Source organism: Cuculus canorus, chromosome 4, assembly GCF_017976375.1.
Source record: "Cuculus canorus isolate bCucCan1 chromosome 4, bCucCan1.pri, whole genome shotgun sequence".
Lineage (NCBI taxonomy): Eukaryota > Metazoa > Chordata > Aves > Cuculiformes > Cuculidae > Cuculus > Cuculus canorus.
In genome coordinates, this window is record NC_071404.1 from 77,154,989 (window position 1) to 77,178,198 (window position 23,210).

The following is a 23,210-nucleotide window of genomic DNA, read 5'->3' on the forward strand; positions in this document are numbered from 1 at the left end:
TTCTGTGATATTCTGTGATATTCTGTGATAAGATCACTCAGCTGTGATTTGTAACCACAAAAAAAGCAGAATGATTTTGGTTTGGGAAGAGAGAGAGCTGCTGTGTTAAGAACTCTCTGACAAGAAAGCTTATTCACCAGTCTTCATCATGGCATGAGTTTGTCCGTGGGCCGTCTCAAAGGTGGAGGACACTGAGCATTGAGGTACGAAGGGTGGGGAGAAGTGGGCTAGGCATGAATGTGGTAAGATTTCCAGAGGCTGCTATGTTGTTAAGCTGCTTCCCAGGAATACTTGAGGCTACAGAGCAGGTATCCCACTGGCACTGAAGCTGTTCAGAGCAATCCTCCTCTTTCTTTTTTAGATACCTTTGAAATGAGTTACTCAGAGCTCGTTGCAGTGACACAGTTGTCCCTGGAAAGAAATCAGAATTGTGGGAAGCACTGAGCTTCCGAATACTTACAGCAATGGGACTTCGTAATGAGTCATGACCCAAAACCAGAGTTCTTGTCCGGCAGAAATCACAGCTGAAACCAACCGCTGCAATACCCGTCACCTGCAGAAACAAGAGGAGCGTGAGCTGCACCGATTTCATACCTGCTTTCCACAAGGGCTAACGGGGGCTGTTTGGAAACAATGGAAAAACACATCCGCCTGAAACCCTACCTGCACTCTCTTGGGGCGGTTGCCCAGGTGCTTTTGAAGGGGCTGTGCCAGTTTTACGCTCGTGTTTTAACTGGATCAGCGGTAAGGAGAGAAAGCCAACCGTATCCTGGGCTCTAGGCCTGTTCCTCTGCTCCGCTCGGGGCAGTTCCACCTCCAGCTTTGGAGCTCTCGGTACGGGAAAGCCGTGGAGCGAATCCACAGGAGGCCCGAGGAGGTGAGAAAGGTTTTAAACTCAAAGAGGGCAGATTTCGACTAGATAGAAGGCAGTTCTTCACGCTGTGGGCGGTGAGGGGCTGGGGTGTCCGGTGAGGTGGGACGGGGCTCTCACTCACCCGCTGGAGCGGCAAGTCCCCCGCCGCCACCAGGGGGCGCCCCCCGCCGCCACGGGGACCGCGGATGGGCGGGAACATGGCACCGGGAAGGACCCTGCGAGCGAGAGGGGACCTGGCGCGGGGGGGGGGGAGCGGGCGCCTGGCACTGGGCGGGAACCGGGCACTGAGGGGGAACCTGCCACAAGAGGAGCCCTGGGGCGGGGGGGGAGCCCGGGAAGCGGGTGGGACTGACCCAGGGAGGGCCCCGGGCACGGGTGGGACTGGTCCGGGGAAGGCTCGGGAGGGCCCCGGGCACGGGTGGGAGTGGCCCGGGGAAGGCTCGGGAGGGCCCCGGGCACGGGTGGGAGTGGCCCGGGGAGGGCTCGGGAGGGCCCCGGCGGGCGCTCGGGGCGCAGAGGCGAAAGCGGGAGAAGCGCGGGGTTGAATAGCGCCTTCACGTCGTTGCTGACACCTCTGCTACAGCTCCCTAAAAATCTCAATCAACAACCCATTAGAACGCGACGGGAGTAAAACTAAATCCTCGTTTAAGTGTATTTATCCGCTCTCTTTTCTCTCTTTCAAATGCTAAATCCATTTCAGCATATGCCCCTTCTTTCTCTCGCCTTTCTCTAAAGACTGGCAGCCCGTACTACTCTTGTAAATATGAAAGATGCTAATCATATGACATATCACGTCTCAGTCGGAGCCTGGAATAAAGCCTTGAGATTTGGGATCATTGCCTCCAGACAACAGCTTCATCAGCCGGAAAGTTGGTTTTTTTCTCCTTTCCTTCAACTCTCAATCCCTTCTTTGTCTGAGGGAAAATGCAGCCAACTCGAGCCACCCCGGCCATATGGTTCACTCTGTGTTTTCTTAGTTGAATCCTGAATTGTTTGTGACTTGCGAAGGGGTGGGTTGGGTTTTTTTTTTTGGAAGTGTGTATAAAGACATAGAAGAGGCTGCCTGGGCCGGGGTGGCTTCGTGGGGCTACATGTTCTTCATGTGTTCGTTTCACACACTCTTCCTTGCAGCCACTTCACCGCTATCGCTCTGCCCAAGAGCCAAAAGATAAAACCCCAGACGTGTTTTTTAACAGTAACCGATGCCAAGGATCTTGATATTTTCCCATTTGGTGGATGGAAACACCACCTTAATCATAACACGGAATGGTTTGGGTTGGAAGGGACCTTAAAGCCCATCCAGTTCCACTCCCTGCTGTGGGCAGGGATACCTCCCACTGGACCAGGTTGCTCCAAGCCCCATCCAACCTGGCCTTGAACACCTCCAGGAATGGGGCAGCCACAGCTGCTCTGGGCAACCTGGGCCACCACCCCTCACAGGCAAACATTTCTTTATACTATCTCGTCTAAATCTCTCCTCTTCCAGCTTAAACCATGATTTCTTTGGTTTGTACTGATCCACAGCACCAGTCTGAGTTTGTGGTGCGTGCCAGAGTATCTGCTTACCAGCAAACCCCTTGTAGAAATCCCTTGGCTAAGAGAAGCCCCAAAGTATTTCGAGTAAGGAAAAGTGGCTTTTAAGACCTGTATAAATTAGGAGCTGAATGAGTTCAGCGCGCTCGAGTTTGGATAGCCCCCTGTTTGATAGCAGCCTGCCAAATTCTCTCTCTCTCTTTCCTTACACAAACCCCCCAAAAAAGGCCCTTTCACCAAATCATTAAATTCTACAGAGGTGGTCAAGCTAGTCCTGCTTTTCAGGCGTTCGAGAAAGAAAAGGGTCCTTGAAGTTTAGAAGATGCCCAAGGAAAACTCATTGAATGACATCAAAAGAATGAGTTTCCATAGCTGTTGAAGCACGAGAGCCGTGTAGCTGCACAAAGGCGGGTTGGGGCAGTGGGACTGTTCCACTGCTCTATCCCAGCACAATTGGGTCACTGAAATAGGGAATTAATTACCATTGGAGAGTGGGCAGCCCATTCACCACTGGCTGAGTTTTATTAAACGCCAATATAAATAACAAAACAACTCTTGTGGCTGCACTATTCCTACACGCCAAAGGAAGGATTATGTTGGGGATTAACATCTTAAAGTCTATGAGACTTTCTGACTCAAGGCTCGGAGCTGGTAATCGTATTTGTCTCCTGGTTCAGCGATTAGTGCTCTCCCTCGCGCACCTTCGCCTGGATGGCCAATGTCCCTTTTTGCAGGCACTGGGTTTTTCACACAATCGGCTGTTCTTTTCCCCACATCTATAGAAAAGAATAAGAAAACTGAAGCGTGTTCACGCGATCCTCAAGCTTCTTCTCTTCTTCATGGGAAAGGAAGGCACTGGCAGCCTTTTTTCACAAGGGGGGGGGAAGCAAACCCTCTTGGAGGGGGGGGGGCCCAGGCGGGGCTCGGAACAGCAAAATCGCTCCGCAGGCCTGCACCTGCCATGCAAATCTGCCGGGAACAATTGGTCCCCGACAAGGGGCTCGTCCGCCTGGGGGAGTCCCCGGGAAGGATGCAGGAGCAGTGCTGGAAGGGGGAACCCTTCCCAGCTCTGATCCCAAAATGAACCCCAAACTCAAGGCTTCAGAGTCGGGGGGGCTGATCCCCATCCCTCCCTGAAGCACTTTTTGCTAGGGGGAAGTTCGAGAAGTACCCGGCTTGGGGATGGGGGGACTTCTTCCCCCCCCCTGCACAGTACCCCGCTGGGATAGGACATATTCGGACCCCCAGTTTAAAAGCAGAACCATCCCACTCACAGGGTTTGCAGGTGCTACCGGAGGGCTGAGCTCCCCTTTCCCCGAGGAGCATCACCCCCGGCCTTGTTCACCTGGAACAGGCGAGCCATTAATGCTGGCTCACAACCTGTGAGGTCGAAGTGTGGATGGGCTGTATCCAAAGGTCTCTCAGCAACACAGACCCTAAACTTTTAGGGCTATTGGGTCGCCTCAGAGTTCAATCTTCTTACAGCAAACAAAGCCTTTCTGAAGGTCTCCCCCTCTCCCGCACACAAGCCTAGTGTCCTTTATTTCTGGACTGTGTGATAAGCTTAAATCATTGTGCTCCCATTTCTTGATCGTCGCCTACTTTGGGCTTTTGTTCCCGTAAAGTAGGATTGAGTCTGGCAAAGGGGCTGAAGTTGAACAGTTTGACCCTTGGAGGACAGTTCAGGCGGTGGGCAGCAGCAGCAGCAGCACTCCCTCGCCCCCCACAGCCCCCTCTCCTCGCCGCTCTTGGCCCCACGGCTCTTGCTGGAGCAGCTCGGCCGCTTGCTCTGCCGAAGCCGGCCGCAGACCACACAAGTGCCTCTTGGACCTGCCATGCTGGTTGTGAGGACACGGTAGCCAACGCGTCCTCGGTCACCTTGCACGCTGCATCGGGGAGCTGTTAGCAGGAATTAAGCTGAACCCCGGAAAGGCTCCCTGACGGGTTACACAACCTGGGTCTGGAAAAAACTGGGCTTGTGCCCCCCTGACAGCTCCACAGCCACCTTCCCCAGTGCTTCACCACCTCTGACGCATCTCTATATCCCTTCTACATTAGCAATGGAGGGACATAAGTCTTGTTAAACAGGGTGGGAGGCAGGGGATGGGCTGGCGCAGTCATAGCTGACTCCGCTCCACACCTTAAGGTGCTGGAAAAGAAAGAAGGTCCCACCGTGTCTCTCCTAGGATGCCAAGGGCAACTAAGGATTTCCCATTTCCCCAAAGGAGAGGGCTAAAATCTCTTGGTAGAGCCATAGAGGTTTTCTAATAGATGGCTAAATCATGATGAGTGGTTAGGCACCGATCTTGGAGGAGGCTGTATCCAGACACAGCCCTTGGCTGCGGAATGGCAGAGGGAAGGACACAGAGAGCCAAAGCTTGGCTTGAGTACACCAAACGCTGCTTGAGGCCTTGGGGAGCAGACGCATCCCTGGGGCCATGCAGCTCCCAGGGCAGCACAATATCCCTGCTCACAGCCACAAAAGGCAGCTTCCCCCCATCACAAGCTGTGTATTAATTGTGTGCCCTTACCAACGCTCCTTCTCCCCAAGGAACAGAATCATGGAATCATAGAGTAGTTTGGGTTGGGAGGGACCCCAAAGCCCACGCAGTCCCACCTCCTCCATGGGCAGGGACCCCTCCCACTGGATCAGGGGCTCCAAGCCTCATCCAACCTGGCCTGGAACACCTCCAGGGATGGGGCAGCCACGGCTGCTCTGGGCAACCTGGGCCAGGGCCTCCCCACCCTCAAAGCAAAACATTTCTGCCTGAGACCTCATCTCAATCTCCCCTCTTTCACCTTAAAACCACTCCCTCTACTGATCCAGAGCCCCTCCACAGCTTTCCTGCAGTACTGGAAGCTGCTCTAATGTATTGTAAGAAAAACAGATTTTAAACAAAAATGGATTGAAAATACGGACAGATTAAGGTAGTGTAATCATAAGAATTAAGACAGATTGAAACGCTGACAGATCCTGCCTTCTAATCTTTAAACACAGCAATGAATGTTCCTAATATCTCATCTAAATCTCCTCTATTTTACCTTAAACCCCACCTCCGGGGCTGCAAACCATGGCAGAACAAGTTATTCCCTTGAGCTCCCCTCTCCAAAAGCTGAGCACCTTCCTGGGAATGGGGGGGGTCAGCAAAGGGGATGGATGGGTGGATGGATGGATGGATGCACATGCACACCCACACATGCGCACAAAGACACACACGGACACACATACAGAGTCACACACATGGACAGACACAGATGTGCCCACTCACGCACAGACAAGCACACACGCACATGCACACATGGAGGAGGCTCCGAGATCTTACAGCGACCTTCCAATACCTGAAACCGGCCTATGAGAAAGCTGGAGAGGGACTGTTCACAAAGGCTTGTGGTGACAGGATGCGGGGCAATGGGTACAAACTGGAGAGGGGAGATTTAGACTGGACATAAGGAGGAAATTCTTCACCATGAGAGTGGTGAGGCCCTGGCCCAGGTTGCCCAGGGAAGCTGTGGCTGCCCCATCCCTGGAGGTGTTCCAGGCCAGGTTGGATGGGGCTTGGAGCCCCTGATGCAGTGGGAGGTGTCCCTGCCCATGGCAGGGGTTGGAACTGAGTGGGCTTTAAGATCCCTTCCAACCCAAACTATTCTATGATTCTATGATTCTATGCACATACACACATGTACACACACGTGTTGACATGCACATGCAGCCACATGCAGAGATAGATACACACAGAGACACACTAACATGCAAATGCACCCAGATACACACGTGCACACACAGAGACTCAAATGCACACACACACACACCTGCTCTTACACACAAATACAGAGACACACTCACACTGACACACACACGCTGTTGCACAGACGTAGCATCATAGCGTCATAGAATCATCGTAGAATGATAACCAGGTTGGAAAGGACCCACTGGATCATTGAGTCCATCCATGCAGACACACACGCACACAGACACACACACGCTGTTGCACAGACATAGCATCATAGAATCACCATAGAATCATAGAATGATAACCAGGTTGGAAAGGACCCACTGGATCATCGAATCCATCCATGCAAACACACACGCACGCTCACACTCACACAGACACACACACGCTGTTGCACAGACATAGAATCATAGCATCACAGAATCATAGAATCACAGAATCATAACCAGGTTGGAAAGGACCCACTGGATCATCGAGTCCATCCATGCAGACACATACACGCACATACACACACACGCACACACAGTGACACACACGTAGGCGGACACACACAGGCACTTGCACACACACATACATACACACACAAACACTCATACGCGTGCAGACACACACACACACACACACACAGAGTCGCACTCACACACTCCCTCCCCTCCCGGGCGCGCGTGGCGCGGCTATTGGCCAGCTGCCCCCCCACACCCCCCGCCCCGTTCCCACCGCCCGCCGCTCATTCATTAATAAATTAGCGGCACGCTCCAGCCGAGCGCGAGGCGCCGCGCGGCTCCCCCCGCCCCCGGCCCCGGGCGCCGCGGGAGGGACACGGAGGAGGGGAAGGGGGGGGCTGCGGCGGGGGGCCCCGGGGGTAGGTTTGATTGTTCCCCGCGGGGTATATAAGGGGTGTTAAGGAGGGTCGTGTGCCAGACACGCAGCCGACCGGCCCCGGGCAGCTCCGACCGCCACGCCGCCGCCCCAGGGCGCGTGCCGCCGCCGCGCCCCCCCGCCCCGCGCTCCCCCCGCCAACACCCACCTCCATTCCTCCCCCCTACCCGCACCTTCTCTCCGTCTCGGACCGTAAAACAGACCGCACCGGCTCGGCTGGAAGGCGACGGGAGCGCGAGCTGCCTCGTCCCGCCTCGTCCCGCCTCGTCCCGGCTCGTCTGGGAGGCGAGGGCCGCGCAGCCCGTCCTGTTTCGCCTCAGCGTCCCGGCTCGTCTCTCTCGTCCCGTCCCACCCGCCCCGATGCTGGTGAAGGCGGAGGCTCCGGCGGCGCCCGCCGAGGAGGAGCTGCTGCTGCTGGGCTTGGTGTCCCCGTCGCCGTCGCTGCCGTCGAGCGCCGAGGACGAAGAGGAGGAGGAGGAGGCGGAGCGGCGCCCCGCGGGGCTGCGGGGGAAGCGGCGGCCGGGGCGGGGCCGGGGCTCTGCGCGCACGGCCGAGTCGGCGCAGCGCATCAAGCGGAGCCGCCGCCTGAAGGCGAACAACCGCGAGCGCAACCGCATGCACAACCTCAACGCCGCCCTCGACGCCCTCCGCGACGTCCTGCCCACCTTCCCCGAGGACGCCAAACTCACCAAGATCGAGACGCTCCGCTTCGCCCACAACTACATCTGGGCGCTGACCGAGACGCTGCGGCTGGCGGGGGCGGCGCGGCTCGGCGCGGGGGGCAGCCCCTCGCCCGCCTCCTCCTGGAGCGGCGGCTCCGCCAGCCCCGCGCCCTCCGCCTCGCCCTACGCCTGCACTTTATCCCCCGCCAGCCCCGCCGGCTCCTCCTCGGACGCCGAGCCCTGGCCGGGCCGCTTCGCCGCCGCCGCTCCCGGGCCGCCGCCGCGCTGCCTTTAGCGCTGCCCAGGGCGCCGCTGCCCCCCCCGCAGCTGCCAAACCAAACGCCATGTGCACTTTGTCCAGATCTGTCACCGCGGCTTTTGTGTCCGTTCCCCGTTTTCCCTCTTCTCAGTGTCCCCCCCCCTTTCCCCCCACCCTCCCCACCCCCCCTTTTGCCATCTGTCCCTTATGATTTATTGGGGGGTGGGGGGGGCTTAAATGGTTTCGTTCGGGGTCCAGGTTAGAAGTCATTGTATAATTTGTAGGCTTTGTCGGGGCTGAATGCAAGCGTGGAAATTTAGGCTGAACTCCCTATTAAAAGGGAAAAATGTAGAGGGAAGGGGAAGGGGGGGAATGGGGAGGGAGGGTCTCCTCATCCATTATTTATTCCGACCTTTCGGCGACGAGGAACTCCCCCCTTCTTTCAGGAGATTAAAAATAAATCAACAGACTGAAAACCTCAACAGACACGGGACATTACAGCGATCAGCCACACACGTGTTCACATTTATTTATTATAAAGACAGATTTCATGGAAAAGATGTATTTTTGTGTATAATTTACAGAGTTTATTCTAGTATGTATTTACAGCCGAAGAGCAAAGGGATTGTTCCGGTGGTGAAATATAAATAAAAAATCTCTAATTTTCGTAACTTTGGGGTTGCTGCTTATTCCGCTTTACATGCTGGCGGGGAGTGAGGGGAGCTGGGGGCCGGTGCCCATCCCCGCCTCTGGTGAAAGGGGGGTCCAACGGGAGCTGCCTGCGCTGGGGGCTCTGTGGGTCTACGTGCAGAACAGCCTTTTCCGCCAGCAGAACCGTGGCTGGGTGGACGCCTGTCGTGCTGGGGACACCGGACCTGCTGCAGCCTCTGGGAGGCTGACTGACGGTTTCATAATGAGAATTTCCCTTTGCTTCTTAAAACCCCCCTTTTTTTTTCTGCACAATGAGAACAAGAATAAACCCTGGGGGATGTCAGGAGAGGGGAGAAGTTGGGGGGATCTTTGGGTGATAAAGCTGCTTGGGGAGAAGTGGGTCCAAACCAAGAAAAATCCCTTATTTTTCCAGCCGGGCAAAGCCTTAAATTGGTTCTAGAGGGGACAGGAACTGGTAGAAACGTGCTTGTGACTCGGCCTCCGCCTCCCTTCACAGCATCTCAGTTCTGGTTTTGGGTTCCTCCCGTGGCTGACAAGGTCACGAAGGAAAACAGCGTTGGAGGTTGTAGTGAGATGGGTGCTGGGCTCTCCTCCCAAGTAACAAGTGATAAGACGAGAGGAAATGGCCTCAAGTCGCATCAGTGTGTGTGTGTTAGACTGGATATAGAGAAGAATTTATTTACTGAAAGAGTAGTGAAAGCCGTGGCAGAGGCTGCCCAGGGTGGTGGTGCAGTCCTCATCTCTGGAGGGGTTCAAAAAGCGTGTAGATGTGGCGCTTGGGCCATGGTTTAGCAGACACGGTGGGGTTGGGCTGATGGTTGGACCGGGTGAGCTGGGAGGGCTTTTCCAACCTTAACAATTCTATCATTCTATAAGTTTACTTATCATTTACGCTTTCCTCTTGGTACAGAAGATGCTGCGCGGCGAACGCATCATGGATGGATAAACTGCCTGTCTTCAGGTCCACGGCTCCCAGGCTGCAGGAAATAAACCTTAGTGAGAAAAAGAATACGTGTGTTTAAAGATGAAGAATTTCCTTTCCCTGTGTCTCCAAGGCACAGATAAAACCCAGGTCACGGCAAGTCCAGGGGGTTCGAGTCAATGGCTCGGAGCCCTGGGGACGGCACATGTACCTACAGCACACGGCCAGGGATGTCACCATGGAGGAGGGATGCTGGAAGCCACCGAGGCCCTTCCATCATCGTCCCCATGCGCCTGGGAGCACTTTGTGACTTCTGGGTACAAACACCTGGAAATCATTAAAAACCAACAGAGGCGCCCGAATGTATTAATTAAATAAAACGTGCGGCACATGAATCCCACCCGGTGCCCCCCAGATCCTGGGAGCGTGAAACCCAGCCCTTGGAGCGACGTCCCTGAAAGAGAGGAAAGGGGAAAGAGGAAAAAAACCCCACGAAATGTGTGAAAAGAGAATTAGTGAAATTAGGTTAGGCCAATAAAACGTGCAGGGGTTCGCCCCCCCAGCCCTGCAGCCTCAGGCGAGCAGCGCTATCGAGCCTGATCTATTGTTTCCCCCCCTGGCAGGGGGGTTATTGTGTGATAAATAATTCCTTAAAAAAAAAGAAAAAAAAAAGAAGTGGGGGCATTTGCATAATCACTGCTTTGATGTGGCCAGCGAGATGAAGCTGTGTCCCCCCAAATCTGCCACGGGCCAGAAGGAACAAAACAAGAGGGAGCCTTTCAATCCGCTGGCAGTGTGTGGGGCAGCCCATCGGGAGTGGGTTTTTCACTCTCGCTCTCTTTTAACGACCCCTTTTAATGATTAAACTCCAGGAATGCCAAAAAGAAGGCTAGCGACTAGCTCGCCCTCTCCGTCTTTTCTGGTTGGGCCTCATTGTCTTTCCCAGTTTCTCTCCTGCTTTTAAGAAGCGCTGGAGTAGGTGCCTTCGGCTCTTCAAAAGGCTGGGATGGATGGGATGTGCTTCTGCTCTCTCGCTGGCGAGCCATGCAGGAGCAGGAGCACCAGGATGCTGCTTCTTGCCAGGTTCATCATCCTGGAGGTATTTCCATCCATCCCAGGTACAGATCCTGCTAGCAGGAGCATCCTGTGGGGACTGCAGCAACAGGAACCACCGTGGGAAAAAGCAGGTGTAGCAGTGGAAGATGGAGGGGGAGTGGAAGAGGTTTTTTTTCCTAATGGATTTGGGGTGGGAGTCGTGCAAGCCAAACCTTGGAGGCAGGGCTGCCGGCTCAGCTGGAGTTGCCCTCAAAGATGATGGGCCTGAGTAGAGGGAGGTGAGGAGGGGGAGGCAGGACAGTGCTTCAAAGGATGAGCCAGAGAGGCTGGATTTGTTACCTAACCCGTTCACCCGCATCCTGATTTTTATTCTGAATACACCCACTCTTTGCTTATTTCCTCCTTTCTTTCCCCTGAACTTGAAAGAGTTTATTTGCTTCTTTCCTTTTTTTTTTTTTAATTGTTTCCCTCTTTTCTCTCAGAACACTGAGTTTTGGAGGTGATGGGAGGTCCCAGCCCTGACCTGAGTAGCGGCTCCCCAGAGCATCAGGAAACCAGCCTGCAATGCCAGAGACATTGACAGCCAACCTGGAAGTGGACAGGAGGGATGCAGGATGGAAAAGCACCTCTTGGATGAAGTGGAAAACCTGGGGGCACTACCTTGCCATTAAAAACCGTGATTATAATCCTTCTGTGTATTGTATTTTGGCATAAAAGCCTCTTCACATCCTTGGAGCTGGAGAGGCAGCTCGATGGCCCCCAAGGGGGTTTACAGCCCTCTTCGGCATAAGAATAGCACCAAGAAGCCAAACTTGTGCCAGTGTGGCAGCAGCCGCACCCCAAGGGCTCGTGCTTGCTTGCTTTCATGTCAGACATAAATCTTTCAACTTATGGCCATCATTAAAAAGAGCATTTCTGACACAGCCCCGTCTGGCTGGTGGGTTTTAAGCCCCAGGGTGCTCCCCGGGACTCAAAGTGAGGGTAGAAGACCTGGGAAGATCAGCTTAGGTGGCACTGTAGGTAAATCGGAGGCGTTTAAGGCTCAGCAGGACGGGTGTAGCTAAAAAACCCAAATGTCCCAAAGCCTTATTCGGGTTGGGGTTCAGGGTCCACCTCTCCCTGGGCTTTATCGATTAAATGGTTTTGTTGTCACAATGAAACTTGGGTTTCCTGATGGTGGAAAGGGAACACCATTCCCCTGGGAAACAATTTGTGAGGGTTCACCTGCTATGGGGCATCCTACGGTGCGCTCCAATGGCTTTGTTATTGAAATGGATATGGCATCAAGTAATTAAGCACACGCTGGCTGCTTTTTTTAACAGGAGATACATTAGTTATCGCCTAATGTTGTTTTAATTGAAAGGGCGAATCATTTGGGATATTAAACAGGTACATGAAAAGCAAAATCCCACGCAACTTTTGCGTTGCTGCCTTGGGACAGCCGTTTTGCTGACGGTCTCTGGCGTGGCAGTGCTCTGCCTCTGTCCCCTCATCATCTCCCTCCCCAGTCTCACGTTTCCAGCGCAGAGGAAGCAAGGTTTGCCTTTCAGCGTTTCAGGCTGGAGACCACCTTCCCACAGCCTCGCCTCAGGCTCCGGCTTTCCCCAGGGGCTGCGTTTTGTTTTCTCCTGCAGGACTCAGCCTTTCACTGGTTTCATTCACTTGCTTTTAACACGGAGGGTCTGGCCCTCAAAGTTTGAGCTCAAACTCCTCACACTGGAATTTCATAGCCTCTTCTCCCTGATTTGATTTAATGCTGTTAAATACGCTTTTTAAGCTGATGTCTCAACCCCCCCGACATTTTCATTTTCCTGATGTTTAAGTTAAAGTGTTTGAGAGCAGCTGCTGGGGGAAAGCCCATCACCAACTGGCTCCGTTCCCATTCCTGCTGAGCTCCTCCAGCCTCTCAGGGTCCTGTTGCCCCCAATTCCCCTCTCTGGCTCATTTTTGTCATCTGCAGATCCCTTGTTCTCAGCCACCTCATGGTGGGGGGCACAAGAATGATGGGAAGGGGTTTTTCCATACCCATGGGAGGGGGCTTTGGTACCCATGAGCTTGGGGAGCTGGCAGCGGGGCTACACATCGGAGACAAGGACCAGCACCCCGGGGGCGTGAGCCATGAGTGGCAGCTGCTGCTGATCCCAGGGGTCCAGGACCTCCCGAGGGAGGAGGATGCTCCAGGGGCTGCAGGTGGCCGAGGACGTCTGGTTTTGTACCCAGCTTACTCTCCCTGTGAGGCTCTCCTGAGACAAGACATGTCCTCCAGGCATCGGAGAACATGGGTGGCAGAAGCGATGAGAGTTAGTGGGGGTAGCAGAGGGGTATGGATTGGGTGAGTGTATGTGTGGGGACAGGAAGGGCCAGCGGGCATGGAGCGAGCCTGGCCTTGCCGAAAGGGCCACACATCGGCACGGAATGCTGGTGCTTCCAGCATCTCCAACAGCAGCACATCCCAGTCTCCCACAAGCTCGACCCTGAGGGGCTCGGCTGCCATGGGAGCCTGGCAAAGCTCTCTTTCCAAGTTGATTTACAGAAAGGATGAGAAAAAGATCTCAGGTCTCAGATTTCCTAGATCCTTGGAATCCCAGATTCCTTGGGCCCCCACATTTGTCGCAGAAATTAGGGTGTTCCTTTGCCTTTGCTGCTTGCTGGTCTCTTGCTTGTCCCGCAAGCTGCTCTCTGCCTGGGGAGAACTGGGAATGTCAACAGGCCGTCTGCTTCCTGAGGCTGAAGAAATCAGATAAACTCAGCGTGAAGGAATAAAAGAGAGCCGGGGGCAAGGCTAACGGCGACATGAAATTAAGCTGGTGTTTTTCCAGGCAGGACGGGAATTGGGAGAGTCCGCCTTGGCAGCCTGCAGCCCAGGCAGCTGCGCCCAGCGCCACATCCAGCCTGGGCAACGGTGGGAAGGGGCTGGGAGCACAGCGTTTGCTCTCGGAGGCTGGTGTTTGGGATAAGGCGTGCATTCGAGTGAATGTAAAATGATAATTCATGGTCTTGAGAACTCCCGGGTTGCGTGTAGGGTAAAGAGAATTTGCAAGGCTCTGCAGAGACGTAGGGATGGGGTGGGGGGGGTCGCAATTTATTGCTTGAGGGTTGAATCATACAGACCAAATCCTGTAAGGGGCTTGAATTTCACATTTTGCCTTTTTTTTTTTTTTTTGTGGGTTTGGCCCATTCAGCCCTGGTTCCCATACCGGATGGGCAAAATAAATCTCAAGCACCCATCTTTCATAGCCATCACAGTGCTGCAGTCTGCTTGCATGAACAGCAACCCCAGTGGGACTATTTTAACCTGGTGTAGGTTGTCTTCCTACGGGGCCAAATCTTGTGTCTTAAGGTCTAGAACAGTTTCTTTTGCTCCAGCAAGCTAACCTATGCCTTAAACTTAAGGAGATATCCTGCTTTCAGCCTATGATGCTGCAACATTTGTGGAGGTCCAGCAAACTTAACAGGTTGAGAGCAGCCCTGAGGAGAAGCACTTGGGGTGCTGGTGGATGGAGAAGCTCCACATGAGCCGGAAACGTGCACTCGCAGCCCAGAAAGCCAACCGTGTCCTGGGCTGCACCCAAAGCAGTGGGACCAGCAGGGCGAGGGAGGGGATTCTGCCCCTCTGCTCTGCTCTGGTGAGACCCCACCTGGAGTCTTGTGTTCAGTTCTGGAGTCCTCAGCACAAGAAGGACATGGATCTGTTGGAGTGGGTCTAGCGGAGGCCATGCAGATGATGCAAGAACTGGAGTACCTCTGCTATGAGGACAGGCTGAGAGATTTGGGGTTGTTCAGCCTGAACAGAAGGATCCAGGGAGACCTTAGAGCAGCTTCCAGTATTGAAAGGGGCTCCAGGAAAGCTGGGGAGGGGCTCTGGATCAGGAAGTGCAGCGATAGGGTGAGGGGGAACAGATTTAAGTTGAAAAGGGGGAGATTTGGATGAGATACTAAAGAAGAATTTTTTTTCCTGTGAGGGTGGGGAGGCCGTGGTCCAGGTGACCCAGAGAAGCAGTGGCTGCCCCATCCATGGAGGTGTTCCAAGGCCAGGTTGGATAGGGTTTGGAGCCCCTGATCCAGTGGGAGGTGTCCCTACCTACAGCAGGAGGGTGGAACTGGGTGATCTTTGAGGTGCCTTCCAACCCAGACTCAAACTAGGCTACGATTCTGATTTCTGTCAACCTTCTCACCCCTTTGTCTTCTTGTATCAAATCCAGATTTCTGATTAAAGACAGGTAGTGATCTTGCAGTGCTAAGAGTTCAAATAAAGCCTTTAAAAATTGATTGGAGTAAAAAAAAAACCCCAAACCAAACCTTTGGGCAGCTGAATGAGAGAGCGTGCCTGTGACAGGGGGTTGCATATCGGTAGCGTGCCAGGAGGGAATAGGGATGGTGCTGGGGCGGCTGCGGCACACAGCCGTCCCCTTTCCCTCACCTCCCTTCCCCCTCCTTTTATTAAAAAAGAAGAGAGACCGGACCAAAGCTGATGGCATATTTACCTTCATGAGTTTTAAAAAAAGTTAATTACTGCTTGGAGCAAGTTGGTATGGCTGTCCTGAGCTGTCTTTTATTAGGAGTCGCCTTCATTAATTTCCCTCGCTGGATTTGCTGCTAATAGCGGCTTGGTCCTGGGCAGCACAAAGCAGCATCTGTGCCATTGAGCAGAAAAGCGGGAGTCAGGCAAAGGGGGGCACTGGGGAGGGGGGTGACGCCGTTTGCAAATCAACCTCTATTAATGTGATGGCCTGCTCGGAGGGGACAGCAGCTCCGGTAGCCAGCACAGCAGCTTGGCTCTTAGCGTAACCCGCTGCCAGCCGGACTACCCTGCCCTTCGTACACAGATACGCTCTTAAAAAGAGCTCGGAAGAGATGTTTTCCTATCAAAGAATGGGATGAAGCTCTGTTTGGGGGGGGGCTGGAGGAAGCCGGGACTCACGCGAGCCAGGGCAGCGGGCGGCTGCAGAGGCCAACAGCCCCATCTGCTCCCGCTCGGCAGAGGGGCACGGGACATGATTTCATTCAAGCAGAGAAAAAGGAGGGTGGTGCGTGCCATCCTCGGGAGAGGGGTGAGAGCTGCTGCTGCGGGGGTGTCTCCAGCCTGCTGGCTTCCCTGCAGGGCTGGGGACGGCACTCGGGTGCCGGTGCAGGGACCTTCCTCCAAGGCAGCAGGTGACAGGGGCAGCTCTTGGCCAATACTTTGCTGCAAATATCCCCATTTTGGTGATTTCAAGAGAGCAGCGGTTACAACAGCACGTCACACCACCTGGAAATAGCATGCTTTTCCCAGCACACACGCAATGCCTACGTACACAGCTGTGTGGGCTCAGTTTCCCTTTCCCTCCTGAGGGCTTCCCCACGGCTCTGCTGTTTGAGGAGCAGGATGGGCTGGAAAAATTCTCATGCTGGGTGCCAGTCCTATGCCTGGAAGAGCAATTTCACCTGTGCTACCAAGCTGTACAGTGGGAAGGAGATCGCCGAGGAGGCTGGTGCCGTTGTGCTCAGCACAAGACAAGCAGAAGAGGTTTGGCAGCACGGGCAGCCTCTCTCAGCTTGCTCACGTGAAGCTTTCCCCTCAGTATTCATGAATACCTTTTTCTGGTAGAGGATGGATGCCTAAATCCAGCAGCTGGGCTGGCGGGGCAGCTGACGCCGGGTTTATGGCAGCGGGGCCGTGCTGCCTCGCGTGCGGGGGCTGCCTCACAGCTGGAGGGGTCACCTCACACCCGCTCTCCGCTGGCCTTAATGGCCTGAGATGCTTCCCACAGAGAGGGAGAGGGACGGAGCCAAGCCTGGCTCAGCCTTGTATTATCGGAATGACCAAGGGTCTCCCTTTTAGACTGTATCTTTTGTAAGAGAAGTTCCCCAAAGTGCTTCACAGTGGTGCAAGGTATTGGCAAAGGAGAGAGAAAATCATTCTGCCTGTAGTCTACAGGCTTTCGCTGCACCAAATTCCCTCTTGATATCAAATTTACTAGCTATTACGCACGGTGCTTGGCAAACAAGACCTGGGTACCTGCAGAAAGGTAAGTGGAAAACACCTCTTTAACCAAATATCTTCCCTGAAGGACAGGGAATTATGTCATCACCTCATCAAGAGCCAGACAGGTTTGTGCCTGACCTGCTGCAGGGCGGACACTGCCTATAAACTCAAGTCCTTCAGTTGGCTGCTTCAGCCGAGAGAAGGAAACATTTCTTCAGACTTCATGTCCCTACAGTTAATGCTAATATTTCACCGTACCAGCACAGCAACGTTTCACTTGTTTTGTAGACCACAGCGTGAGTGGCTCTTAATAGCTATTACACTGGACTGAGCTCTTACACTGGACTTCGGGGTGAGTTATAATTAATCAAGCCCCAAAAGCACCCTTGGTAGCAAGTTACTTAATGCAAACCACTGGATTCCCTAAGACTTGGTTGGTTCAAATTACTTTGTTCTGAAGCCAGAGGAAACAGCAGATCAGCAACATTTTTCATTCGTAGCTCTAAGCTAGAGACAAAATATCGAATGCTCCATCATCAGTCTGAGTAAACTATTTATTTCCCTCAGTAATCACCTATTTATACCATGAATATGAACCAATAATTTCAGTTCAGTGTGTTTCAGGCCATGTATGCGTCTAAGTTCTTCAAGCAGTGAGGTTATAAAGTGCATTAATTCAATATTTCCAGGGTCCAAGCCTTAGACGAAGACAGTGTCTGCATTTGTGAGGGACTGATACCGCTGAGATTGTGCCCCAGCCGGTAAAGAGTAAGACCAGTAGAAGTTACTGGGTTAAATATGCCGATACCTGTTTTAACGGAGAACTGGACAAGCCGATGCTTGATACGAACTTTTAACTGTGAGCAGCCATAAGTTTGGCTGACATGGTAAAACGTAGGCTACAAACGAACATGAGAAATCAGCTGCCAAATGCAAATACAAGGAAGAAATCAAAATATTGACATTTCCCACAGATTGTTTGATTCAGGAGCATATTCAAATATGTATTTTTGTTCTTTCTTTGAACCAGAGCATAAGCTGGAGCAGGCATTACTTTCCACGGGTCTCGAAACGCCATGTGCTGTTACAGCACACACTGCAGGACTGGCTGTTGGCAGCGTATTAGGACACTTTGTTCCACAGAGATTTGTCCAGGAGGTTTTGTTTTGCTTTTAATTGTCTCTATAGAGAAAGGAAAGCCTCTGCAGAGAGGCTTTAACACAGCATCTCTGCTGCCTATTAATTGCGAGATCTTGCTAACTAGCTTTGTTTCCCCTTTAGAGCTGGGCGCTCTCTTTTCCAGGAGCACGTAGCTATGTATGCACAGCGTTTGTCACTTGGTTAAAGCCAGCATTTCCCTACTGCTGCAGAGAAGGCTGTCCTTTATTGGCTACAGAACAAGATAACGGACTTAATCTTCCCAGTAACACGTGAGTTTTCATGTATCACTTTAATCTGCGAAACACTGGGGCCGAGTGTACCGTCACATGCCGATTTTACTTTTCTATGAGCAAGTGACTCCCTGGCTCAATGATGGATTGTTTGCTCGCTTTTAACAACAGTCAAGATGGTGAATGCCCCGGGGTGATAGACAGTGTGCAATGGGAACGGCAGCAAAGCTGATGGCCCAGTTCAAGTTCACCTGACAAAGCTGAAGCAGTCTGCGAGCAGCATTCGAGAAAGGATTATTCACACTAGCATTATATTTTTGAATGCATTTTTCTTCCTGCGCAGCTGCGCAGCTCCCCAACACTGAAGGTTTATGCACCATAATAAAGAGATTTATTTTTTTTTTCTTCTTCTCTTGCTTCTCCCTCTTTACACCTAGTTCTAATCAGTCAGTGCAGTGATACAGCATCTTTCCAAACAACTCAGCACAAACATCACCTACAAAACAATAGCATTGCTAAAAAGCAGGAACAAAAGCCTCAAAATCTCTGCTGGCTGCAGAAACAAAAGCGGACGGTTTTGTTAAAGCTAACTCTCTGTCGGGGACCCATCTTTCTGTGGAAGTTTGAGGCTGTGTTCCCTTTCTCATCAGGAAAATCTCCCTAAAGAAACGATCCCAGCCTTTGAGCTCAGGGGCAATGGGACATCAGGGCTTTGGAGGAGAAGAGGAGAATTAGAAATGAAGGCACCTTTTCACTGCTGATGGAGTGGGAAAGCTACCTACCATTTCTCCAGTTAAGAAATCCATAACACGTGTGAGAGCAGACATGCATACACATGCACGCACACATATTCTGGCACAGTCTTGGAAGGGTAAGACCTACGTGTTACCATAATTTCTTTGGGCTGGAGAGACAACCACAAAAATAGCTCCACTCCTGTGTGTTATGCCAGTCGTATGTGGCACTGTAAGGGGAATACGTATAACTGCTGCTAGAACTTCCCCAGAAGTAGCTTTTCTGCCTGTCAGTTTAGGCTAACAACAAAAGGAAAGATGTGCTGGAAGCATATAGGATCACTTACCTTTTCCCGTGGAACAGATAATCAGCTGCAACCTGTAGATGCAAAGCTATGCCCTCTGCTTCTGATCAAAATTTGCAATGCATCCCCGGTAGAGGCTGAAACAAGCATCTTCCTCTAAGTCCACGCAGCTTATCAGCCTCTGGAAACAAGGGTTGAAGCCCACTCATCCTGGCCTGTCACTCATTAAAAGCCTATCTGCAGTAGATGTAAAATGGACAGCTGCATTTTTGAGGACAAAATGCATTATTCAGTATGTTTGACTTGAAAATGCTTTTTTTCATCATAGTCTGAATTTGAGTTATATTGTCAATAAGGGATTTTTTTTAATTATTCCAATCAGACACTCCAGCTGGTTTAATTCAGCATCCAAGGGCCACAGCATTTTGTGTGAGGAGCTCCCATCCTCTCTTTTTTATGGGTGTTTTCTCTACAGCATATGTAAACATTACCCAACTATGCCAGCAGGTTTGACTCTTTTCAGCTAACCAGGCTGCGTGGGAAAAAAAAATAGGATTTCAGCTGTTCAGCTAGAATTCACAAAGTTGAGAGGTCTTGGCTTTCCTCACGGTGCTTCTGAAATCCACTGTGACAGAGTGACTCCACCCGCTGTGTCTCTTGGAGGTAGGTGAGCGGTTATCAGTCTGCGAATTGCTGTAGGTGTCGGAGGGGGTCACGTGAATGGATCGCAAGCTTTATTTTTATAAATAAAACTCAACAAAACCCACAAACCACAAAAGATTGCTTCATAGAAAGTAAAAGGGTGCAGCTGCCTCTAACCCAGGCAGGCACTACTGCAGCATGTGGCCAGCTTACATGCCAAAGGCAGTTCAATCCTGGTGTTAAAGAGCAGGGGCTCTCCGAGGATTCTCGATAACGAGCACAAACAACAATGAAAAAAATGCAAAACTGTTGGAGTTAAAGGACCAAGTTGCAGCTGTTTGCATGTATGATAGCAAAGCGTGTTCCCAGCATAGGCAGAGTGGCCAAGAGCTCCCCCTCCTCACGTAGGTACTGAGTCAGTCTCAGCTCTGTGAGCGGAGGCGGGTGAGGGTATCAGGATCTCTGTGTGGGGTGGTGATAGGGGCAGTGTATAAATATATCACTTAAATATTATTCAACATCTCTTTTACTTTCATAAACGTGTTTTCAGGGATGTGCCAGAAATGCAGCCGGGTGGAAGCTCTGTGTTGGGAGGCTGTGTTTCTGCCAGCACTGAGGCATAATCCATCAGAGGCATCATCCTTGCTACCGGCAGCAAACGGCAAGTCGGCTTCTGTCAGGGACTTGGCGGAGAAAGGCAGCACTCCTTCCAGAACACCATTCACCTCACAGTTCTTGGAGAGGCTGACAACAGCAGTTCCAAGGGAGGGGGTGCTTTGCCTGCCTAGCTGGAATCAAAAGCAGCGCTGAGGCTGCTTACTCTGTGCCTAGCAGAGAGCGGACTCACCCCCAAACTGCTCTTTTGTTCAAGAAGCTACACTCATGTCCAGCAAGACTATTTGTGGGAATTAGTTACAGCATTGGTCATCAAATTAGTGGTGCTCACAGTTCCGTTACAGGCAGAAGAGATGGGCTGTTCCTCAGTGAGAGCTGTTCCTCTCTTGGGAAGGTCTCCTGAGAGTTTGTTAAATGCAGCAGTCCTAAATTATCAGGGTTTCAAGAACACTATTCTTACCTCGTAGAGCAGCAAAAGTTTCTGCTTAACTGTTTAACTTTAGTTTCTGTTAACTGTTGCAGTTTAAATCATATTTCCACCTGTTAGATGTTGTGTGGTCACATCTGTACATGTACATACACAGCTCTGTAAGAAACTGCTGGTTTTGAAGCAGACCAAGACACCACCATTTGTTCCCTGAAGCATTTATACCAGTTTTTGAAAATTTTACAGATGGTTGAAATGCAACTCCTGCTTTTGTCTCACTCCATCTCATACTTCATTTCCAAGGAGCAGATGGTGCCTATTGCCCTTACTGGGTCTGAAAGGATTGAGAAGTTTATACAGTCTCATAGTATGCCTCCAGCTGAATTTGGGAGTCTTTTCTTACTCTTCTCATGTTCCTCTGTTAATTATTACAGATGGCTATAACAACACGGGGTTCGGATGGTACACAAGAGGGTAACGTGCTATTACCAGCCTGGATGCAAAGACCAGAACTTGCGAAATCCATACAGGTAAAGACTGACCCAACTCACGTAAGAGTTGTCTCAGCGTCTCTGTGCTCACGAAGACAATATCCTCCTAAAGATGTGTAGGATAAAATACTGTCCAGCTTACGGGTCATTCTTTGTGTCTACATTGGCAGCTCTACTGAGGGTCTTGTTAAAGAAAGGCGGTGACAGATTTCATTGCACTCCATATGTTGACTACTAAAGAAGTAATAAATTCCTCTCTTCCCGAAGTTGGAGCGTGAAACATCTTTGCTGTTAAGAGAATGAATCTGGGGGTCCGTGAGGTAGATGAGGCCTTTCCCATTACCTGTCACCCAACCTGTGGAAGAAAGGATACATCTTGGAATCAAACATCACAGCTATTATTTTATTGTACTCACGACTGTCTGCTTGGCACAGCCCACGCTCTGGTAACATCATTTTAGTGATGCCCAGTTTGCAACTACGTCAGCAAAAGCAGAATCCTAAGAGGATTCATCCTAATGAGTGTTTAATGAAATCAATATCCCAAAGATACCTGTGTGCTGAAGGTTGAGTCTGCAAGGTTTTCTCCTTGGCTCTTAACCAAAGAGGTCAATCCTCCATTAGCTGAATAAGGAACCTTTCCTAGGCTTGCCAGTTTTAGGAAGGAAGAAGCATGACAGAACCCACTACCCCTTTTAGTGGTTCTGTAGATGGTTCCACAAGACAAATCCTGGCAGACTGGCTTTAGTCTAACTAGATGCAGGTCACTCCAGGGCATGAAGCTGCGGCACACCTGGGAGCACGCGGCTCACATGCTCTTGCTGTGATGCAGTGGAGAACAAGAGCACTGCTCAAGCCAAAAACATACCTGCACATCCCTCCCTCCCTTTATGTTGTTTAGAGATGGTACATACTTTATGCAGCACATTCAGCAACATGAGAGGACATGCAAGAAATAAAGTTCACTGTAATACAAACCTTGCAGATCAACAACGACATCTGTTCCATTGGAGAACTCGTAGGAGAAATGGCCGTAGGCCAGACCGTACTCTGTGGCTTTGTACTCATTCTTTACTACATCGGTGTTATTGGATAGCTTCACAAACTCCCCGAGGATGTAGGGCTCCACACTCACACATCCTTTTATAGTTCTGTCTTCCAGTATCTGAAAAGAATGTTAACGATAGTCATGCAAGGTGTGAGAACAAAGACGCTAAAGCTCCCTCTGACATCTTGGTTTTCCCTCCTAGAACTTTTCAGTCCTGTGTGCCTGAAATTTAGCACCATGCAGAAAAGGCCCCAAAGTTGTCCTGCAGCAGATCAACTTGTCTGCAAGAACCTGACTTGCTTGATTCTAGTGAGGTTTAGACATATTTGCAGTGCTCAGAATGGGTCACTTTGCTGTTCCATCCTGAAATGAGCAAATGCGGGACTAGGTAAGGTCATGAATGAACAGTGAGGTGGCCTAAAATCAAAATTGACTTAAGACACTTTTCCTATCAATTCTTTTGCATTGATTCGAAGATAGTTCTTACCAGAAGCACTGCAGAGGGGATATAAAAGATTTGGGTAGGGACCTTTTGCTCATACAGCCTTTTGTTGAATTCTGTCACGTAGTACTGGGCAGTCATTTGCCGTTCCACATCACTGAAATGATGAAGAAGTCCTTTTTCGTCTTTATATTCTTTCCCAACGTACCTAAACAAAGAGAGAAGCATTTGGTGCAGCCAGATTTGCAGCAGATTGCATTTGGGAAGCCCTACTTGTGATACAGAAACATCAGTGCAAAGTAAAGCGTGGCTGTTCAGAAGCAAAGCCCACTGTTGGTGATGTCTTTAAAGTGGCAATGATTGAAGTAATGAATTTTTTCTCTTATAGCTCTTACAGGCATAAAATGCTGTACTCAAATCCTAGGATGCTGGTTTCGTAACATCAGAATGTTTGAGGTCAAATCTTCACTCTGAATGGAGACCCAACTCAGAGATACTTAAAATGCAGTTTTTAACCTATAGTAATTCATAAGCTACTTCTAATAACAACCCAAAATCTGCA

The 23,210-nt window shown here is 51.3% G+C and overlaps 2 protein-coding genes across 6 annotated transcripts in view; one reads left to right on the top strand and one right to left on the bottom strand.

Annotated features, from left to right (window-relative positions):
• The first annotated feature begins 7,193 nt into the window (after positions 1-7,193).
• NEUROG2 (neurogenin 2) lies at positions 7,194-8,085 on the top strand. Its single transcript, XM_054064297.1, has one exon. The coding sequence runs from the start codon at positions 7,378-7,380 to the stop codon at positions 7,972-7,974; it is 597 nt and encodes a 198-aa protein (XP_053920272.1). The 5' UTR covers positions 7,194-7,377; the 3' UTR covers positions 7,975-8,085.
• Positions 8,086-8,295: 210 nt separating this feature from the next.
• The window catches only part of ALPK1 (alpha kinase 1), a 63,366-nt gene continuing 48,451 nt past the window's right edge, over positions 8,296-23,210 (bottom strand). For 2 of the 5 annotated variants that reach the window (XR_008449611.1, XR_008449614.1), the window contains 4 exons: positions 22,694-22,856; positions 22,137-22,323; positions 19,026-21,513; positions 8,296-9,602 (listed from right to left, as the gene is read on the bottom strand). Coding sequence is in view for 1 of the 5 variants with exons in the window: in XM_054065025.1 (XP_053921000.1) it covers positions 21,317-21,513; positions 22,137-22,323; positions 22,694-22,856 (547 nt within the window). In the remaining 4 variants the exon portion in view is untranslated. Of the gene's footprint in view, positions 9,603-15,242; positions 18,441-18,497; positions 21,514-22,136; positions 22,324-22,693; positions 22,857-23,210 lie in introns of those variants that run through there. The other 3 variants (XR_008449612.1, XR_008449613.1, XM_054065025.1) reach the window with 3 other exon arrangements.

Bases quoted from the DNA above. Each gene is read 5' to 3' on its own strand.
- NEUROG2 (XM_054064297.1), top strand. From the start codon at position 7,378: ATGCTGGTGAAGGCGGAGGCTCCGGCGGCGCCCGCCGAGGAGGAGCTG.